At 41.4% G+C, this 19,724-nt stretch overlaps 1 protein-coding gene across 4 annotated transcripts in view; it reads right to left on the bottom strand.

Moving 5' to 3' along the window:
• The window catches only part of DNAH8 (dynein axonemal heavy chain 8), a 320,679-nt gene extending 309,254 nt beyond the window's left edge, over positions 1-11,425 (bottom strand). For all 4 annotated transcript variants that reach the window (XM_070777905.1, XM_070777908.1, XM_070777907.1 and 1 more), the window contains exons 1-6: positions 10,973-11,425; positions 10,729-10,863; positions 7,416-7,500; positions 5,408-5,559; positions 3,574-3,763; positions 2,919-3,082 (exon numbers count right to left, since the gene is read on the bottom strand). In XM_070777905.1, the coding sequence (XP_070634006.1) occupies positions 2,919-3,082; positions 3,574-3,763; positions 5,408-5,559; positions 7,416-7,500; positions 10,729-10,863; positions 10,973-11,425 (1,179 nt within the window). The remainder of the gene's footprint in view (positions 1-2,918; positions 3,083-3,573; positions 3,764-5,407; positions 5,560-7,415; positions 7,501-10,728; positions 10,864-10,972) is intronic.
• Positions 11,426-19,724: the final 8,299 nt, after the last annotated feature.

The raw sequence follows: 19,724 nt of genomic DNA, 5'->3' as shown, positions 1-19,724 counted from the left end.
ATCATAAGGGATTTAGAACATATCTGAATGACATAGATGTTTTCCCTATTTTCTTCAATTTAAGCCTGGATTTTGCAATAAGGAGGTCATGTTTTGAGCTACAGTCAGCTCCTGATCTTACTTTTGCTAACTGTATAGAGCTTCTCCATCTTTGGCTGCAAAGGGCAATCAATCTGATCTTGGTATTGACCATCTGGTGATGTCTATGTGTAGAACCATCTCTTGTGTTGTTGGAAGAGGGCATTTGCAATGACCAGTGCATTCTCTTGGCAAAAATGTTAGCCTTTGCCCTGTTTCATTTTGTACTCCAAAGCCAAACTTGCCTGTTATTCTGGTATCTCTTGACTTCCTACATTTGCATTCCAATCCCCTATGATGAAAAAGACATGTCTTTTTATTTTTATTTTTTTGGTATTAGCTCTAGGTTTTGTAGGTCTTCCTAGAACTGTTCAACTTCATGTTTTTTGACATCAGTGGTTGGGGCATAGACCTGGATTACTGTGATGTTGAATGGTTTGCCTTGGAAATGAACTAAGATCATTCTGTCATTTTTGAGACTGTACTCAAGTACTGCATTCTATAATTGACTATGAAGGCTACTCCACTTCTTCCAAGGGATTCTTGCCCACAGTAATAGATACAATGGTCATCTGAATTAAATTCTCCCATTCCCATCTATTATAGTTCGTGATTCCTAAGATGTTGATATTCAGCCTTACTATCTCCTGCTTGACCATGTCCAATTTACCTTGATTTGTGGACCTAACCAGCTTCCTATGCAATACTGTTCTTTACAGCATCTAACTTTACTTTCACCACCAGATATGTCCCCAACCAAGCATCATTCCGGCTTTGGCCCAGCTACTTCATTCTTACTGGAGCTATTCGTAATTGCCCTCCACTCTTCACCATGGTAGCATATTGAACACCTGCCAACTTGGGGGACTCATCTTGCAGCATCGTATCTTTTTGCCTTTTCATACTGTCCCTAGGGGTCTCCAGGCAAGAATGCTATTGAAGTGCTATACTCAGCATGTCAGCAAATTTGGAAAACTCAACAGTAGCCACAGGACTGGAAAAGGTCAGTTTTCATTCCAATCCCAAAGAAGAGCAAGTTCTTTATATATTGTGGATACTAACTCTTTGTTACACATGCTGATAATATTTTTCTCCCAGAAAGTCAATTATCTTTTAATGTTGCTTACAGTGATTTCTGCCATATGGATATTACTTTAATTTTTTATGTAGTCAAATATGTCAGGTTTTTATTTCATGGCTTCTGGGTTTTCCATCTGTCTTAATTAGATATTAATATAGCCCTACATTATGTTCTGATTTACCTATAGTTTTTGTTCTACTTTTCACATTACTCTTCAAAGGCTGGATTTGTTCACAGCATGTTTTTGAGATTCATTCATCTTGTTGCATGTATCTCTTCTTTTAGTTTTAGCGATGATCCATCCTGAATTAATTTTTGTGTATGACAAGAGGTCGGGTTTATTTTAGATGTAATTTTTTAATATTTATTTATATATTGGCTGTGCTGGTCTTTTTTGCTGCACGTAGGTGCTCTCTAGTTGTGGTGAGCGGGGGTTACTCTTCCCTGCAGCGTGCAGGTTTCCCACTGTGGTGCCTTCTCTTGTTTCAAAGCACAGGCTCTAGAGTGCAGACTCTGGCTTCAGTTGTTCCACAGCATGTCTGATCTTCCTGGACCAGGGACTGGACACATGTCCCCTGTATTGGAAGGCAGATCCTTATCCACTGTGCCACAAAGGACGTCCTAGATGTAACTTTTAAAGATTTCTTGCACTGATTCTGCTTAACTGGAGACCATTTGCTGCAGTTGGCCAACTTGATTTTCCTATTTCAAGTTGCCTAATATCTTCATGTTAAGCTATTATCTTTTGCTTGCTCATTTTTATAAAAGAAGATCTATTTTGATTGATCATGAAAACTGGAGGAGATCTCCTCAGCTCTGTGCAGGACAGAGCTTGACCTCCACAATGGCTTACAACTCCCCTCCTTCCTCAGTGGCATTAAAGGCAGCTGCAGGTGGACAAATACTCATTTTTATTACCTAGTGACACCTGGAAGCAAATTCTGGTGTCAGCACTCCAGGCCTTGATGGAGTTTCCAAAACTCCTCCAGATTCTCCACTCTAACTACACTTCCCTCCTTCTAACAGTTCTGAGAGGTAAAATCAGAAATGCTTTTCTCTAACTCTTGCTTGCTCAAGACTTTTCTCCCCTAGTCCTCACTCCATTAAAGATTTTCTTCTCCAGTTCCACTCTCCTGTGCTCATGACCTGGAGATCTGTGAGCTGGTTTCTAGAGTCTGTTTAGAGCAATTATATAGCATCTGGTTTGGGGCAGCCTTTGTAGTGTAAGTTGGCACCTCTCAGAATGTGCCACCATTTCTATCACTGCTTTTCTTACTGACAGAGAAAATGTATTTGGCCACAGAGCTGCAGACTTGCAACTGTAGCACTAATATGAATGAGCCTAGTTTGAACCTCTCTGTCAACACAAACAATTTCACTGATGAACCAAAAAGCATTTATTAATTATCTAGCATTGTGGCTATAGGCTCTTCATTGTGTTCTTTTCCTCTCTCTCTAATGAAAAGCATAAACAATATATAAAATATTGCAGATAAATGCTAGCTAATCCTGATTCTTTACTATTTCATCCTCAAGCCATACTGTTATGGTTTCCTCCTTAAAGTGAGAAATATCTTAAAGGTGATTTTAAATGGTCCAAAGAGAACAATGATTTTGCACTGGAATCAAGAAGAGGCTGAATTTCATAGTAGAATCTGGAAGGCTCCTCTTCCCTTTATGTTCAGGAACAAAATGCAATGATTAGGACACAGATGAGAACCACAACTCGTATCTGATGAAGTCACTCGAGCCAGCTCACCTGTTCGATCTGTTTGTACCATATCATCAGCACGTCCTCTAGCTGACGAACAGTTTCTGAATTGCTTGCTGCAAGTGTCACGTCTTCAAAGGTATGCAGTTTGGAAAAATCAACACTGTCTATTTTCTTTAGCTTAACTGTTCCCTCAATACTTATTCTAGCACCTAAAAGGGAAAAAATAATATTGAGAAGAGATGGTAATGTCAGTGTGTTAAACATCAATGTGTGGTTTCAAGCTGTAATTACTAAAATGTTAGAGATTTAATATTTTATAGTAGGAGCATAATTCTAATTGATCATTAGACTGTGCTATGATTATTTAAATTGTTTATTTTTATAAATATGAAATGATTTATAGTTTAAAGAGGGTTAATAATAAAGTATATATTTTTAAACATGGTAAAAATTTTCACAAATAATATAGGAAGAGACTTCTTCTTCAACAGAAAATATAAAAGAAAATGTATCTTATGCCTTCAAAAATTCCTGGAAAGAGAAGTTGTAATGATTAAATATCTTAACTCTAGGTCCCATAATTACTTTAACATCATCTTTTAAGATGGAAATTTTTTCTCTAATGTTTATTTTTAATAACATATCTTATAGCTAATTTGCTTATTGTAATAATTTATTAAACATTAAATATTACACTTACCATCTAAAAAGGAAAGGTATCTGTTGATGGTTTCAATGAAAATTTGTTTTTCGGATTCTCCTTGCTGGGACTGGTTTAAAGCACCCCAACTGTTTGTCGCAAGAATAGCTGGTAGAAATATATTTGCCAGCATATTTCTAATCCCAACTAGCAGTCCTTCCGATGCATCCAGAACAGTAAATAGCACTTCCTGAAAGGATAATGTTCAAAGGTTATTTTATATGCTGGTCCCATTAAGAACTGAAAACCAAAATCTATTTTTACACTGCAATAAGTATAAATAATACATCTTATAAACTATTAGGAAAACTTAAGTGGTGAATATTAGGGTTCTAAAATCAACAAATTTATATTCTGCCCACATTTAACCATTCAGATGCTTGCTCATCAAGCAAACATTTTTTCCCTGGTGCTTTAAATTCTGCCTAGGGAAGAAGTTATGGCCTGGAGCATACACAATGTGAGGGAAATGAAATTAAGCCTTGTGCAAAAAGAAAGTTCCAGGTTGACCATTGCCCTGTCTATGAAAAGGAGACCAGAAAACCGTCAGTGCAAAGACAGAACAACGAAACTAGCCTTCTGCCCAGAAATTTGACACAAAAAAACCGCTGGTGAAAGGATGCAAACTTTCAGTTATAAGATGACTAGGTTCTGGGGATATAATGAACAACATGGTGACTATGATAAAATGTGCCATGCTAAGTTACTTCAGTCGTGTCCAACTCTTTGCAACCCTATGGACCATAGCCCACCAGGCTCCTCTGTTCATGGGATTCTCTAGGCAAGAATACTCGAGTAGGTTGAAATGCCCCCCTCCAGGGGATCTTCCCAACCCAGGGATCAAACCCGAGTCTCCTGTGTCTCCTGCATTGGCATACAGGTTCTTTACCACTGGCACCACCTGGGAAGCCCCATAGTCAACAATCAGTTCCGTTCAGTCACTCAGTCGTGTCCAACTCTTTGCAGCCCCATAGACTGCAGCATATCAGGCTTCCCTGCCCATCACCAACTCCCGGAGCTTGCTCAAACTCATGTCTATTGAGTAGGTGATGCCATCCAACCATCCCATTCTCTGTCCCATTCTCCTTCTGCCTTCAGTCTTGCCCAGCATCAGGGTCTTTTCCAATGATTTAGTTCTTCACATCAGGTGGCCAAAGTATTAGAGTTTCAGCTTCAGTATCAGTCCTTCCAATGAATATTCAGGACTGATCTCCTTTTAGGATGGACTGGTTGGATCTCCTTGCAGTCCAAGGGACTCTCAAGAGTCTTCAACACCAGAGTTCAAAAGCACACATGTATACCTGTGGCGGATTCATTTCAATATATGGCAAAACCAATACAATATTGTAAAGTTAAAAAATAAAATAAAAATTTTTAAAAAAAGCATAAATTACTATATCATATACTTGAAAGCTGCTGGGACATCCCCAGCAGTCCAGTGGTTAAGACTTCACCTTCTAATGTAGGGGATGCAATCTTTGACTGGGGAGCTAAGAATCCACATACTTTGTAGGCAAACACCAAAACATAAAACAAGCAATATTGTAATAAGTGCAATAAAGAGTTTAAAAATGGTCTACATCCAAAAAAAAAAAAAAAAAAAAAAAAAACCTTAAAAAAGAAAACAGTTGCTAAGGGAGTAGATCTTAAACATCATTACCAAAAAAGAAAAGTAGTTAATTATATGAAGTTAATGCTATGGTGATAATCATCTCACAATGTATTGAATAAATTCTTTGCATACTTTAAACTTACATAATGTTATATGTCAATTGTATCACAATAAAGCTGGCAAAAATATTTAACTATATGTTTGAAAAAAAAGTAAACATACTTCCTGAATATTTTTAGTATTTATAGGGATATCGTTGCGACAGCGAACAAAAAATACACACTGTCCTTTTAGTTTCTCCGGGGCTGCGTTGTCTACATACAATCTCATCATTTTTGCCCCTTTGGTTGCTCCAGCAATAGTTCGACCACATTCTGAAAACAAAAGTCAAGAACTTAACATATGATCACATAACTGATTAAATGTGATAAATTACTGTGATTCTTACACTGGTGTTCCTTGCTTCACTTTAGTATAAGAAGTTTTCAATATGATTGTGGGATAAAATTTTTTGCCTACAAAAAGATGTTAGTAATTGCAAATCTTAACGTTGCCACCTCCTCGGGTGCCTTTCCCTGAGCTCTGCACTTGGCTCCTTCCGGCCTGGCCTCAGGCAGGGTCTTCATGCAAACTCTTCTGCCATCCCATCGTCCACCTTCTACCTCCCTAATCCTTGCTAATCTTACATATTTTAGCCAGAATGCCACCTCGCAGGGAAACCTTCAGTGACTCCCCTAAGAAGATCCTGTCCCCCACTAAATATTCTCACAGCACCCAACTTATACGAAATCTTTCCTTGAGCTAATTTCAGTGAAAACTTATCATTTAATTAGGTATCTATCTTCAGTGTTTGAAGATTCTTGAGAGTCCCTTGGACTGCAAGGAGATCAAACCAGTCCATCCTAAAAGAGTCAACCCTGAATATTCATTGGAAAGACTGCTGCTGAAGCTGAAGCTCCGGTACCTTGGCCACCTGATGTGAAAAGCCAACTCATTAGAAAAGACCCAGATGCTGGGAAAGATTGAGGACAGGAGGAGAAGGGAGAGACGGAGGATGAGATGGTCGGACAGCATCATTGACTCAATGATTCTGAGCAAACTCTGGGAGATAGTGAAGGACAGGGAAGCCTGGTGTGCTGCAGTTCACAGGGTTTCAAAGAGTCAGACATGACTGAGCAACTGAACAGCAAGATGAAAACAGAAGAACATCCTCAAGTGCTCTGTTTGACAGTGCAAACTTTAAAAGAGACAGGAATTTGGAGGATAGTGATGGACGTGGTTTGGAAAACTCTAGGAAGGCTCTGAAGAAAAGAGAACGCATGAAGTGATCCCGAAGAGGGGTAGGATTTGTCTAGGTGGAGAGAAGAAAGGCATTCAGAGACAGTCAGGATGGAGAGTGGAGAAAAGGGCACAGAAATGACTCTGGTATGAACAGAGAACAATGAAGACTGACTTAGAAGGAGCAGCAAGTTCTGGTTAAGAGGAGATTAGGAGACCCAACTAAACAAGTACTGTGTGCCCAGGTTATGACAGGCCTTGGTGCAATAAATGAAGAGTCTGGGCCTAATTAAAGGTTTACTTACCAAGAATAAGTAGTATAGATTTCAGAGAGGGAATCTGACAACAGATACTATTTTTGGATCTAGAATCCAGAGATGGGCATGAGATATGAGCCTAGCTTAAAGGCAGCAGAGGAGGAAAGCAAGAAAGAACCAATAGAGGGGACATAGTGAAGGTAAAATCCACAGGATTTATAAGATAAGTAGCCTAAGAGCAAAGGATGGGCCATGTACCTACTTATTAAGATAAAAGTTTACCAACCTGGTAAAGTAGCAACTCTTTTTGGAATAACGTGAAAAGTAGGGAAAGCCAGATATTCCAACTACAGCAGCAGCAGACACAGGAGGCTCACCTAGGACCATAGGGAGCAACGGCTGTGCTTTCAGGTGGTTTCCTGACTATTTCTGGTCATCTGACAACATGTGTACAGAATGGCTCTCTATCTGTTTCAGGGAAAAGGCAATTAAACCCTAGTGAAAATGTATATTCCCAGGGGAAGTCAATGACTTTTTTAAGGATGTTTTCTTCTTCAATCATTATGGTAATCCTGTAAGCTCCTGATAATTTCCTTTATAAATATAGGATTGTCTATGTATAAGAGAAAAGATATGCTACATTTTCACATTCATTCATGAACAGCTGGCACATTACCCTTGCAGAACATACTTACCAAGACCAGGTACATCTCCTTCTTGGTACAAAAATTTCAGTGTCTTGCAACCGTCTTTCATAAAAAAGAGAGTAAATGCTTCCAGCTGTTAAGTAAAAGAGAAATGACTTGTTTAGTGGCTAAGTCATGTCCAACTCTTTTGTGACCCCATGGACTGTAGCCCACTAGGCTCCTCTGTCCATGGGATTTCCCAGGCAAGAATACTGGAATAGGTTGCCATTTCCTTCTCCAAGGGATCTTCTCCAACCAGGGATCAAACCCAGGTCTCCTGCATTCCAGGCAGACTCTTTATCACTTAGCCACCTGGGGAAGCCCAATAAAATGACTAAGAAACTATAATAAAATGAACCAACAGAGGAAAACCAGTACCACCTCAAGGCCTGGAAGGGTGGGCATGGGGGAACAGCGGGAAGCAGGCTGAAAGGAGGAGCTGGGGGAGAGGGACTGCTCGGGAGAACACGGCCAGAAACACGGCCAAGGAGGGAAGGATCAGGCTTCTTTCCCCTATGCCCTCCAGTCTCATACTGGTACCTCCCAGAGGCTGAGCCACATGGAAGCAAGAGAGCGAGGGCACGTGGTAGATTCCAGAAAGGTCAGTCTTCCAGGTAACAGAACAGTAAAAGAGAATGGATCTGAAAGCCAACAAACTAACAACCACACCCGTTCTTAACACACCCAGTTTCCTAAACCACACAACAAAACGTACCATCCCTTGCTCCTTATTCCATCTGCTTCCTCATGCATCCACTAATCATGATCCCAATCTACTATAAGTCCTGGATTTGAACATGTAACCAAATAAACACTCTAATCTCTCCCAGATTTTGACATTTGTCTCCATTCCTGGCTGTATGATCTTCCTTCCACTGTGGCTTTGCAACTCACAAGGAACTCTTAAGGAAACACCTTTTTGGCCTGAATTTTCCCTTAATCCTAGATTTCCCATTTCTTGCTGCCTTAGCAGTATCTGACCTGGTCCATGATAGTCTTAAGGAATAACTTAACCACATAAACCCAAATCCAAGACATACCCCTGGAGTGACAAGTGGAATGGTTTGCAGCCACCAGGCACTCCAGCATGCTGGCCCAGTGAGAAAAACTTCCTCCAAGCAGAAAATGCCAGTCAAGAAAACCAGGGGGCAAATATCAATACTTACGGGTGATAGTACCACCTCTGTAGGCACCCATCTCCCGAGTCCTAGCATCAATCCTCCTCTGAAGGCACTGTCCAGTCTCAATTTCTATGCCTAAAACTTCTGCAGAGCTACTGGGATTCCAATTACGAAGTCAGCCAACTATGTGGCCTTGCAAATTTCAGGTGAAACAAGGTTGATCACCTATATAGTTTCCTCCCTAACCAAGCACAGGAATGGTTCTTGGGACAGGCCTGAAGCCTGGGCCATCTGAGAAACACTTTTTTTTAGAAATTTGCCTTTCCTTTATCTCTTGGTCATCTGCTCAATGATGAGTACAGGGCTGTTTTATGTTACTTTCTTCTACTAGGAGAACAGGCAGACACACAAACAGAGTTGTCAGAGGAGCCAAAATAGTAAGGAAAGGAGGCCAGGAGAGATTGAAACAGATGGTGGCTCAGTGGTAAAGAATCCGCCTGTCAATGCAGGAAACATAGATTCCATCCCTGATCCGGGAAGATCCCACATGTGTCCAAGCAACTAAGCCTGTGCTCTAGGGCCTAGGAGCTGCAACTGGTGAACCCACATGCTGCAAGTCTGAAGCCCACGCACCCTAGAGCCCATGTTCCACAAAAGAAGTCACTGCAATGAGAAGCCCACACAGTCTAACTAGACTGTATACCCTACTCTACACAACCAGAGAAAAGCCCACTCAGTAACAAAGACCCAGCAGGGCCATAAATAAATAATTTTTTAAAAGCAACACAAACAAACAAAACAGCTTGAGAATGGCAAAAAGAATCCTGTTGCCATTGGGTGGTATGACCCATAGCCAGTACAGATTTCAGAATTTGTGGGGCCCAGTATAAAATGAAAATGCAGAACCAAAGGTTTAAAAATTATTAATAATTTCAAGATGGCAACAGGAGATCATTAATCCAAGTGCAAGGCCCTTCAGCACAGGGGCCTACTCGGCTAACAGCCTGAACGCCCTTAAAGCATCTGGCCACATCTACATTCCCACATGGAACTTTGGTGACCTGAGAAACTGTGACTTTCACTGATCCAGGTCACTCCTAGACTTGATGACAAGCTCAAGTAGTTAACAGTAATTTTATTGAAAATTAATTTAGGACTTCCCTGGTGCCACAGTGGATAAGAATCTGCCTACCAATGCAGGAGGCACAGATTCAATCCTTGGTCCAGGAGGATTCCATGTGCCATGGAGCAACTAGGCCGGTGTGCCACAGCTACTGAGTCCTCACTCTAGAGCCTGAGATCCGTAACTCCCAAGCCCGTGCACTGCAACTACTGAAGCCCACGAGCCTAGAGCGCATGCTCCACAACGAGACACTGCCATAATGAGAAGCCCGCAGACCACAGAGTGTAGCCCTCACTCACCACAACCAGAGAAAGCCCGTACAAAGCAACAAAGACCCAAAGCAGCCAAAAATAAATAAAAATAAATACTTTTAAAAGAGAATCAATGTCTATAAGGAATTTACAACAAAAAGTATCAAATTTTTTTAAAAGAAAATTAATTTAGAACCTGAGCTACAAGGAAGCTATAACTGCTTCTGGGAACTGCTATGAAAGTCACAGTTTATCATATATTACTATAATTAGGGTGACCATATATAGTAAATTCATCATCCAAAACTGGGACCGTTTTTGGAGTGAAAGGGGGAACTGTTAATAATTATGCCAGAAAAGTAGGCAGTGGGGTGTCCCTGGCATGCAGAGATACATGGGAATCACCTCACTGGTTTCCAATATATTCATGCAACAGTCACTGTGCCCTAGCTCTATTTCTGCAGTTTGTTTTTCTATCCAAATAATTTTCACTTGTAGGTTATATAACCTGTACTTTTAAAATATCACTCTACCTGTGCTTTACTATTCCTCTTAACTTCTGAAGCCATTCTGAATTAAATTTTAGCTTAATTCTAGTTGCCAACTCTTTTCCTTCCTTCCTTCCTTCCTTCCTTCCTCCACACTAGTAAGCCAAACTAGAAATATCACCCAGTTGGCTATAATTACATAAAATAAAGCTTCCTCTCTAACCAGGTAAATTCCAACCGCCTCTTTCTAAATGTTTTGTTGTTCACAATGATCCATGTTTCATAAACCAATCACTCCTCTAAAAGCAGCTAAAAGAGAGTGATAAGACTCAAACTTACAGATGGGCAATCTAAAATTAATTCTTCAACAGTTACTATGTCCAGGCCAAGCTTTTCTGACAGAATTTCAAATATATATTTGTAGGAAGGGTCTATTTTCATTTTTCGGTTTTCTCTTGCATCTCTATATCTTGCCTAAAGAATGAAAACAACAGGTTAAAAAAAAAAATGCAATTATTAAGAAAAGTCACCAAAACGTTTCATTTGAGATCGAAGTGACACATATGAAAAACATAAGCAAAACCTGTCTCTCTTTTAATGTTTCCTGTAGATTTGGAATGCCACTCATACTTCGGCGATATTTGGATGATCTGTGGGAAGACTGAGAGAGCACATCAGAAAGCATTGACTGGACCATTCGCGGCGCAGGCCTGGGTCGCACCCTGCCTGGTTCCAACTCATCATCGTCTGGCATAACTATCCTTTCATCAGAAGGAAGGAGATTCAAATAATCACTTAAAGAGGAAGTAGGGGCTTTCTCCGAAAGAGAGCCTGTATCTCCCTCAGACACCTCTTCGGGAAGGGTTGGGGCCTCCTCGCTGGAAGGAGGAGGAGGAGTCTCTTCTTCTGCAGGGGGCGGAGCCTCATCTCCTGGATCTGGACGGGCAACCTCTTCTGAACCAGGAGGCGCTGATTCTCCGGACGAGGGAGGGGCTTCTTCTTCCGGAGCGGGTGGGTCGCCTTCCTCAGCGCTCATGTTATCCGGTCCTTCCACCAGCGGAGCACCTTAAAACTTCAAAACCTAGGATGATAAAAAGTTTGCTTTTAAAACTATTCAAAACGTTGAGCGCGATATGTTAATTACTACCCTTGAGGCTAGACAGGTGAACAAAATTATGTATTTCTCCCTACTGCATTATCTAAAGAAACTTAAGTTTAAGGGGCTAGAGAGAGTTTTTTTAAGTGAGACAGCACGCGCGCACACACACACATAAACACACATCCCTCTAGGAGCTTTTTCAAACTGTGTAAGTGCTTCTCCTGATCATGATGTGACCCTAGGGGACATACCCCATTCCCAGGGGAATCAGTTCAGTTCAGTCGCTCAGTCGTGTCTGACTCTTTGCGACCCCATGAATTGCAGCACACCAGGCCTCCCTGTCCATCACCAACTCCCAGAGTTCACTCAGACTCACGTCCATCGAGTCAGTGATGCCATCCAGCCATCTCATCCTCTGTCATCCCCTTCTCCTCCTGCCCCCAATCCCTCCCAGCATCAGAGTCTTTTCCAATGAGTCAACTCTTCGCATGAGGTGGCCAAAGTACTGGAGTTTCAGTTTTAGCATCATTCCTTCCAAAGAACACCCAGGGCTGATCTCCTTTAGAATGGACTGGTTGGATCTCCTTGCAGTCCAAGGGACTCTCAAGAGTCTTCTCCAACACCACAGTTCAAAAGCATCAATTCTTCGGTGCTCAGCCTTCTTCATAGTCCAACTCTCACATCCATACATGACCACAGGAAAAACCATAGCCTTGACTAGATGGACCTTTGTTGGCAAAGTAATGTCTCTGCTTTTCAATATGCTATCTAGGTTGGTCATAACTTTTCTTCCAAGGAGAAAGCATCTTTTAATTTCATGGCTGCAGTGATTTTGGAGCCCCCCAAAATAAAGTCTGACACTGTTTCCACTGTTTCCCCATCTATTTCCCATGAAGTGCTGGGACCAGATGCCATGATCTTAGTTTTCTGAATGTTGAGCTTTAAGCCAACTTTTTCACTCTCCTCTTTCACTTTCATCAAGAGACTTTTGAGTTCCTCTTCACTTTCTGCCATAAGGGTGGTGTCATCTGCATATCTGAGGTTATTGATATTTCTCCCGGCAATAGGTGGGGGAAAAATCAAAGTTAGGACAATAATCAAGTCTCCATCAAAATAAACAGGCATTCAGGATATGGCTAAGATTCTTACTCTCACAGAACAAGAGTACATAATTGAAGAGCAGAAGAACAGATTACAAAGCAGCTACTTCAAAAGAAGATAAAGAAGCTTTCTAGTGAGAAATTCTGAAGTCACTGGTGCAGACCTGGCCTAAGTAAGATGGTGCTTCATATGAAGGGACACCAGCAGCCCTTCATCAGACACAGAGATTACCTATAACCTGCACTGACATCTGCCCTCTCCAGGTTTTCCAAAGCACCCATAAACAGCTGAAATTTTCTTTGATATACTACTTTGGTCTACTCCAGAACAGAAAGACACACACTGACCTTTCAGCTGCCAGCCAACCTGGTGACCCACCCACATCCAAGATGTACAAATTAGAACTCAAACTGTCTGAAGTTTTTGCTTAATTTTTTTCTCATCTCTCTCTCTCCTCTCCTATAATCCTGGTTTTTGTCTTTGATCTTTGGCCACAGTCTAAAGTCTGGGCTTCCCTGGTGGCCCAGACGGTAAAGAATTTGCTTGCAATGCAGGAGATCAGGGATCCATCCCTGGGTTAGGAAGACCCCCTGAAGAAGGGAATGGCAACCCACTCCAATATTCCTACCTGGGAAATCCTATGGAGAGAGGAGCCTGGTGGGCTACAGACCATGGGGTCGCAAAGAGTCTGACACAACTGAGTGACTAACATACACACACACACACACACACACACACACACACACACAATCTAAGGTCTAGCTTCTTCACACTAGAGGAAATTTGCTTAGGCAGTGACTATTTAGATGCCTGTGAATTACTATTGGACACAACAAAGATATACAATACCCAGGGGTTGTGTGTGCATTACAATCTTACACTTGAAACTGGCCTCTAGGAGTCAGCTGTGCTATCTATAATACGTCAAGATCAAGTATGATGATACATACTAGTGAAGACATATCAACTACCTGTCACTCTGCTCAAATTTATGCTTCTGAATTCTACAAAATAATTCATTTTACTTGGTAAGATACTCTCAAAGGGTATCAACAAGGTATTGTCTAGTTTCTGAAACCAAAGCAAAATTTAATTTCAATAAATGGTAAAGTCTGTGCACTGATTGAGTTCAGTGGGGCTGGAGAGCATCTCTATAGGTAATCAGTACTCTTTCTAGAGACACACAGTAATTTAAGCCAGTATAGAGATACCATTATGTAAGCCATGAAAGAAAGGCTAAAATTCAAATATATTTTGCTTTAAAAATCAAGGAAGGATTCAATAAATCTTGAGGTTCCCATCTAAAAATTACTACTATTTCTTAAGAGTTGGTACAGATTAAATTTTCAGAAAATTTTATTATTTAAATATTCCAGATAGTTAAGATTCATGACACATAATTTTAGAACTAGAAAATAAAGTTAGAAATCATCTAGTTTAATTTTCCCTTTTTAGTGATAATGAAACTAAGATCCAAATTTGTTTTTATATAAGTTTAAATAAGTTTTCCAAATTTGCTGGCATATTGAGTGCAGCACTTTCATAGCATCATCTTTCAGGATTTGAAATAGCTCAACTGGAATTCCATCACCTCCACTAGCTTTGTTCGTAGTGATGCTTTCTAAGGCCCACTTGACTTCACATTCCAGGATGTCTGGCTCTAGGTCAGTGATCACACCATCGTGATTATCTGGGATGTGAAGATCTTTTTTGTACAGTTCTTCTGTGTATTCTTGCCACCTCTTCTTGATATCTTCTGCTTCTGTTAGGTCCATACCATTTCTGTCCTTTATCGAGCCCATCTTTGCATGAAATATTCCCTTGGTGTCTCTAATTTTCTTGAAGAGATCTCTAGTCGTTCCCATTCTGTTGTTTTCCTCTATTTCTTTGCATTGATCGCTGAGGAAGGCTTTCTTATCTCTTCTTGCTATTATTTGGAACTCTGCATTCAGATGCTTACATCTTTCCTTTTCTCCTTTCCTTTTCGCTACTCTTCTTTTCACAGCTATTTGCAGCCGTGAAGAGATACCCCACGCCCAAGGTAAGAGAAACCCAAGTAAGACAGTAGGTGTTGCAAGAGGGCATCAGAGGGCAGACACACTGAAAGCATACTCACAGAAAACTAGTCAATCTAATCACACTAGGACCACAGCCTTGTCTAACTCAATGAAACTAAGCCATGCCCATGGGGCAACCCAAGACGGGCGGGTCATGGTGGAGAGATCTGATAGAATGTGGTCCACTGGAGAAGGGAATGGCAAAGCACTTCAGTATTCTTGCCTTGAGAACCCCATGAACAGTATGAAAAGGCAAAATGATAGGATACTGAAAGAGGAACTCCCCAGATCAGTAGGTGCCCAATATGCTACTGGAGATCAGTGGAGAAATAACTCCAGAAAGAATGAAGGGATGGAGCCAAAGCAAAAACAATACCCAGCTGTGGATGTGACTGGTGATAGAAGCAAGGCCCGATGCTGTAAAGAGCAATATCGCATAGGAACCTGGAATGTCAGGTCCATGAATCAAGGCAAATTAGAAGTGGTCAAACAAGAGATGGCAAGAGTGAATGTCGACATTCTAGGAATCAGCGAACTCAAATGGACTGGAATGGGTGAATTTAACTCAGATGACCATTATATCTACTACTGCGGGCAGGAATCCCTCAGAAGAAATGGAGTAGCCATCATGGTCAACAAAAGAGTCTGAAATGCAGTACTTGGATGCAATCTCAAAAACGACAGAATGATCTCTGTTTGTTTCCAAGGCAAAGCATTCAATATCGCACTAATCCAAGTTTATGCCCCAACCAGTAATGCTGAAGAAGCTGAAGTTGAACGGTGCTATGAAGATCTACAAGACCTTTTAGAACTAACACCCAGAAAAGATGTCCTTTTCATTATAGGGGACTGGAATGCAAAAGTAGGAAGTCAAGAAACACCTGGAGTAACAGGCAAATTTGGCCTTGGAATACGGAATGAAGCAGGGCAAAGACTAATAGAGTTTTGCCGAGAAAATGCACTGGTCATAACAAACACCCTCTTCCAACAACACATGAGAAGACTCTACACATCGACATCACCAGATGGTCAACAACGAAATCAGATTGATTATATTCTTTGCAGCCAAAGATGGAGAAGCTCTATACAGTCAACAAAAACAAGACCAGGAGCTGACTGTGGCTCAGATCATGAATTCCTTATTACCAAATTCAGACTTAAATTGAAGAAAGTAGGGAAAACCACTAGACCATTAAGTTATGACCTAAATCAAATCTCTTATGACTATACAGTGGAAGTGAGAAATAGATTTAAGGGCCTAGATCTGATAGATATAGTGCCTGAAGAACTATGGAATGAGGTTCATGACATGGTACAGGAGACAGGGATCAAGACCATCCCCATGGAAAAGAAATAATAATCATAATCTAGACATAAAAAATGGAGTTGGGCTGACATTGAGGACCTGGTCTCAGACACATCCCCGAACCACTGAGAACTTGAATTTTCTCTGACTTGTATAAAAGTGAAGGACACCCCCAACCATCTTCAAAACAGCACCTGCTGGCAGCTGCAACCTTATAGTCTCAAGGTTTCCTCTTGTACTTAACTATGCAACCATTTCAGATCCCAACAAATCCTTACTTAACAAGCACCCTTACTTCTTGCCAGTTTCAACTATTATTCTTGATAAACCATTCATGTAATTTAACTGTAAACTTGTGATTTTTGCCTTTTTAAGCCTCCTTCATTTTGGAGTCCTGCATAACACAATTCAAGTGCTTTTTGAATCTGTGTCTCTCAGGCTGCAGTCCTAACAAACCCCAAATAAACAACTTTTAATTTCAATCAGGCCTCTGTTTCTCAAATTTTGGTTAACATAGCATGTCTGTGCGTGCGTGCGTATGTGTGTGTGTGTGTGTGTGTGTCTACATACACATATGTAGTTCTATACTATGCATGCATGCATGCTAAGCAGCTTCAGTCATGTCCGACTATTTGCGACCCTATAGACCATAGCCTGCCAGGCTCCTCTGTCCATGGGATTCTCTGGCAAGAATACTGGAGTGGGTTGCCAGTGGGTTGCCATGCACTCCTCCAGGGGATCTTCTTGACCTACAGTTCAAACCCAAGTCTCTTGCATCTCCTGCATTGGCAGGTGAGTTCTTTACCACTAGCACCACCGGGGAAGCCCAATACATAGCACATGCATACATATTTTGAACATTTTTTCTAACACTAGTAAACTCAATTTATTTCAGTCTTTCAACACTTATTTTCTGCTAAGATGATAGGTTTAACTTCTTTTAAAAAGAAAATGACCAGGGAGAACAAGATGGCAGAGGACTAGGTGGACACGGAGTACATCTCTCTCCTCGGATACATCAGGAATACACCTCAGACACAAAAGTGCATGCAGAACACCAGCTGAGAGCGGACAGGAGTACCTGACCAGCAGAAAAGAACATATAGACCCACGCAAAACTCGGTAAGACAGAGGAACTAGGGGGAAAGACAGGAGTGTTAGTAGGACTGGACCTGCCCACAAAGGGTGGAGGAACTGAATCAGGGGTTCCATCCCCACACTGGGACAATTGTCTGAGTCAGAGTAGAAACACTTAAGGCTGAGACTGCAACAGCTGCTCTGTGGCAGCCTAAATGCAATGAGAATCAGACAGTCCTTGCTGCAGCCACACGTACCCCAGACAGGGATGTAGATCCCCTGGAAAGTGCAGCAGCTGGGAGCTGGAGTTTAGGGATTGTGGAGCAATCCCAAGGTGAGGGCTGCCGTTGATGGCTGAGAGACAGATCGAGGGGATGTGAGGGAGGAGATTGTGGTGGGAAGTGCCTATGGAGGAAAGCCAGGCAGCCAAGGAAGCAAGGCGATACTGCTGAGTCACGTATAGCGGGTGAAGCCATCGCCATAGCCTCTATCCCCCTACACGCCAGCATTGGCAGCTGAACAGTAGAGAGGCTGGCCCATCAAATGCCTGACACACTGAACTACAGACCCAGATCTCACCCAGGGTGCCCCTTTAAGTGCCTGATGGGCCAATCTACAGAGTAGGACCCCAGCCAGAAGGGCCCCTCAATGTGCCTGACATGTGGAACAACAGAGAAGGACCCCAGTCAAGGGAGCTTGCTAAGTGCCTGAAAGGGCAGAGCTACAAAGAAAGCTTGGCCAAAGAAGCCTTCTGATCACCAGCTACAAGAGGCTCGAAAAAAGACTCTGATAGGGCCATAACTCCTGCGGCGGAGGCAGTCCGTGTCCCTGCACACTTGGTGCCGCCAGGGTCCCCTCAAGCCAAGCAGCTGCGCCACCTTCAGGCTCAACTCTCACTGGGGCAGAGCTGCCACAGGCAAAAATAGTCTTGCGTCTATGCTCGCAGGGTTGCTTTGGTAGTGTCCAACTCTTTGTGACCCTGTAGACTGTAGCCAGGCACGCTTCTCTGGCAGGGAGGAGGGTTCTCCAGGCAAGAACACTGGAGCATATTAGCCAATACTAGTTGCCACACCCTTCTAGAGCACTATATTTCCTGCTGCCCTAGCCACCAACTACCCTGAGTACCCGGTGCTGCCAGAACCCCTGCGACCTGCTCCACCTCCACACCTGACCCTCACAGGGGCAAACCCAAGTCCTCCAGGGCAGCCTCAGGAGTAAACCCCAATGGACGACCCACACGCAGAGGTGGAAATAAAACCACAATTGAAACCCAGGAGCAGTGTGACTAAGGAAGAAGACCCCAAACCTTCCCATCAGCCACACAAGCTGCAGATTAAATCCACACGATCAACTAGGCAGACTCTGTGTCTATGGAATATATAAAAGGTCATGGAGAGCTCCCACAAAAGAAAATACACTAGTTCCGATAGCTGCGGACACTGGAGACAAGAACACTCAGGAGTAGAACCAGATTAGAATCTGAGCTGCCCCCACAGCAGGTCCGGAGATCAGCACAGTGCTGGAGGGCATCCTAGGGAGGCAAGGTGAATTGTGACTACCAGCAAGGGAAAGGACTCTGACAGCAGTGACTCAAGAAAAACATTTATTATTCTTATGTTTTGACTTGTTCTGTAGATTCTTTTGGATTTTTTTTTTTTTCCCATCTGTTGTAATTGTCAGTTTTACTGGCTCTATGAAGTCTAATTAAACTTTTGAGCTTTATTTCCTTTTATTCTCAGTCACATTTTTTTATTGTTGTCATAAACCCCTGCCTCTATGTTGGGCTTTTGCAATTCTAGGGAATTTTCCTTTTTTTTTAATTTTAATTTTTAATTTTTTAAACCTATTATTATTTTTTCTACATTTATTCCTTTGTTTGCTTTTCCTACTGTTCTTTTCCCCTTGCAGTTAATCTTTAATGTATATAAAACTGCATCTACCTCTGTTTAACTTTACATATCTATTCTTTCTTTCCTTTCCTCTCAGCATATTTGTTAGTTTTATTTTCATTGTTTTATTCTCCAGTTGGCACCTTACTTTAGTTTTGTTTTTCCAGTTTGTGCTATAGTTAGATTTGTTCTGATAGATATAATTTTTGGTTTCCTTTGTGTGCTGGATCAATCTATTGTACTTTATTTTCGTTGGACTGTTTGGATTTTGCTTATGGGTGTGTATGTATATGTGTATATTCAGTCACACTTTTTATTGTTGTTATAAACCTCTGCGTCTACGTTGGGCTTTTGCAGTTCTATGGAGTTTTTTGCCTTTTTTCTTTCTTCTTCTGCTTTTCTCTCTTCTCTTTTTTATAATTTTAACTTTTAATTTTTTAAAACCTATTATATTTTTTCTACATTTATTCCTTTGTTTGCCTTTCCTACTGTTCTTTTCTCCTTGCAGTTAATATTCAATGTATATAAACCTTCTTCATCTACTTCTATTTAACTTTGCATATCTATTCTTTCTTTCTTTCCTTTCTTTATTTTCCTCTCAACATATTTGTTAGTTTTGTTTTCAATGCTTTATTCCCCACTTGGCACCTTGCTTTAGTTATGTTTTCACTTTACGCTTTAGTTAGTTTTGTTCTTAACTGGTAAATATAATTTTTGATTTCCTTTGTTTGCTGGGTCAATCTATTGTACTTTACTTGTGTTGGACTGTTTTGACTTTGCTCATGGGTGTATATCTGTATATTCCA

This window comes from Bos indicus, chromosome 23 (genome assembly GCF_029378745.1).
Source record: "Bos indicus isolate NIAB-ARS_2022 breed Sahiwal x Tharparkar chromosome 23, NIAB-ARS_B.indTharparkar_mat_pri_1.0, whole genome shotgun sequence".
Taxonomy (NCBI): domain Eukaryota; kingdom Metazoa; phylum Chordata; class Mammalia; order Artiodactyla; family Bovidae; genus Bos; species Bos indicus.
This window is presented reverse-complemented; position numbering and strand designations above follow the sequence as displayed.